Below are 2,039 nucleotides of genomic sequence, written 5' to 3' on the forward strand. Positions count from 1 at the left end.
TTTGAATTCATGGGGCCAGTAGGAGCCTTCTTCATGACGCTAGGACTCCCAGTTGCTGTATTTGGCCTGTATTTATTCTGCAACAAAGACTCCTGTCAGATTTATCCACTCAAACGTCTCCTTCAAGTCAAATTACCACCTTGCGATCAATTTTGGCACCCACTTGCTTTCCTGATATGCGTGGGATGGTTTGTTGCTAATGTCATAATTTATTTGATTCCTTTGGGGAGAACTGTACAAGGATCTCTCTTACGTGATGGGACTAAACTCACATATCGCATTAATGCAGTTTATGCTTTTATCTTGTCTCACATTGTGTTTGTAGTCGCTTACTGCTACTACAAACTTAGCGTTAGTTTCATTTACCATCACTACCTCTCGTTCGTAACGTCTGCTGTCCTTCTCTCGTTCATTCTTTCAATCTATTTATACGCACGTTCATTTCGTAGTTCAGCTTTACTTGCTCTTGGAGGAAACAGCGGGAACTTCTTCTATGACTTTTTCATTGGACGAGAACTCAATCCTCGCATTGGAGCCTTCGACTGGAAGTTTTTCTGTGAGTTGCGTCCGGGTCTAATAGGATGGACGCTCATCAATTACTGTATGCTGGCAGCCCAATGGGAAAAGCATGGAGTGGTCAGTAACTCAATGATACTCGTCTGTGTATTCCAGGCCTGGTATGTCTTTGATGCCCTATTGTTTGAGGAAGCAATACTAACCACAATGGATATTGCTCATGATGGATTTGGCTTCATGCTAGCTTTTGGTGATCTTGCTTGGGTCCCATTCACATACAGCCTTCAAGCAAGGTATCTTGTAGATCACCCCAATCACCTCTCATGGTGGGCCCTGGCTGGCATCGTCGCTCTCAAGCTATGTGGGTACTACATTTTTAGATCCTCAAACTCGCAAAAGGACCAGTTTCGTAGGGACCCGTTCCACCCGTCCGTCAAAAACTTTAAAACTTTACCGACTAAAAGAGGCACAAGGCTCCTTCTTTCGGGCTGGTGGGGGATATGTCGTCATCCGAATTATGTCGGTGATCTTATGATGGCCCTCTCTTGGTGCCTGCCTTGTGGCTTCAATCACGTTCTTCCTTATTTCTATTTCATTTATTTTGCTGTCCTCCTCATCCATCGCCAGCTCAGAGATGAAGATAACTGTCGTGGGAAGTACGGTGATGATTGGACGAGATATTGTAACATTGTCAAGTGGAGGCTTTTGCCAGGAATTTACTAAGGATTGCAGAACTTTTTGCATGAGCTATTATTATTTTTGCTACAATAGAAAAATACATGATTACAAAAAACAAAAATATAAAAATATAACTTTAGTAGCCAAATGATACCATTTTCTAATTATTATTATTATTATTAGTTTTAGTTTATTTCTATTTCTTCTTCATTGCCTTTGATTTTGCAACAAAGATGCCTCTGGAAGTATTACTATAAGGAGTTTCTTCACTCATGTAATTGCTCCTCTGAGCAGAATGAGTTTGCATCCTATCAGAAATAAAAAAATAGTAACATCAATAACGAACAAATGAAAAAATGAACATAGACAGCTCATGCCTAGTTTGTTACATACTTGCTCATTAGATAATGTGCTCCCTTTGACTTGTATTCATGCTGAGACCTCATGGTATCTGCAGCATTTGTTAAGTCGCTCAGAAGACCCTGACAGAACTGCTCTCCAACTGATACCGATTCACTGATCTTCTTAGTAGCGGCCTCAAGGACTTTCTTAGCTTCAGAGTAATTCCCTTGATCGGCCAGTGATCTTGCTTCCTTGAGTGCTGTAGTAGCTATGATCCTGTTTCTCTGAGAATCAAGTTTCTTGCTGGCTTCACCTCTAGGACCATCTACATTAATAATAATGATGATGATAATAAGTAAATGATTATTAATATTAGTCATCCATTTTTCTTACTGTTTCTTTCAAAGGTCATTGTGAAGTTCACTTCATCAGGCTTTGAATTAATTACGTTAAAGTACGAGAGTTTTCCGATAATTCCTTGCTGGCTCCTGTCTGCAGGTACA

The 2,039-nt window shown here is 40.4% G+C and overlaps 2 protein-coding genes across 2 annotated transcripts; one reads left to right on the forward strand and one right to left on the reverse strand.

The window, feature by feature from the left end:
* Positions 1–6: 6 nt before the first annotated feature.
* Positions 7–1,426, forward strand: LOC100640520 (lamin-B receptor-like; the record flags this gene model as incomplete). The annotated part of the gene is made up of 1 exon (XM_020007439.1): positions 7–1,426. A coding segment is annotated over one exon (1,233 nt), but the record flags the coding sequence as incomplete, so codon positions are not given.
* On the reverse strand, positions 1,282–2,033 carry LOC105315893 (uncharacterized). Its single transcript, XM_011410662.2, has 3 exons — positions 1,930–2,033; positions 1,588–1,861; positions 1,282–1,502 (listed from the first exon to the last, which is right to left on the reverse strand). The coding sequence occupies exons 1-3, from the start codon at positions 1,946–1,948 to the stop codon at positions 1,391–1,393; spliced, it is 405 nt and encodes a 134-aa protein (XP_011408964.1). The 5' UTR covers positions 1,949–2,033; the 3' UTR covers positions 1,282–1,390.
* Positions 2,034–2,039: the final 6 nt, after the last annotated feature.

Source organism: Amphimedon queenslandica, unplaced genomic scaffold, assembly GCF_000090795.2.
Source record: "Amphimedon queenslandica unplaced genomic scaffold, v1.1 AMPQUscaffold_7206_Cont20841, whole genome shotgun sequence".
Taxonomy (NCBI): domain Eukaryota; kingdom Metazoa; phylum Porifera; class Demospongiae; order Haplosclerida; family Niphatidae; genus Amphimedon; species Amphimedon queenslandica.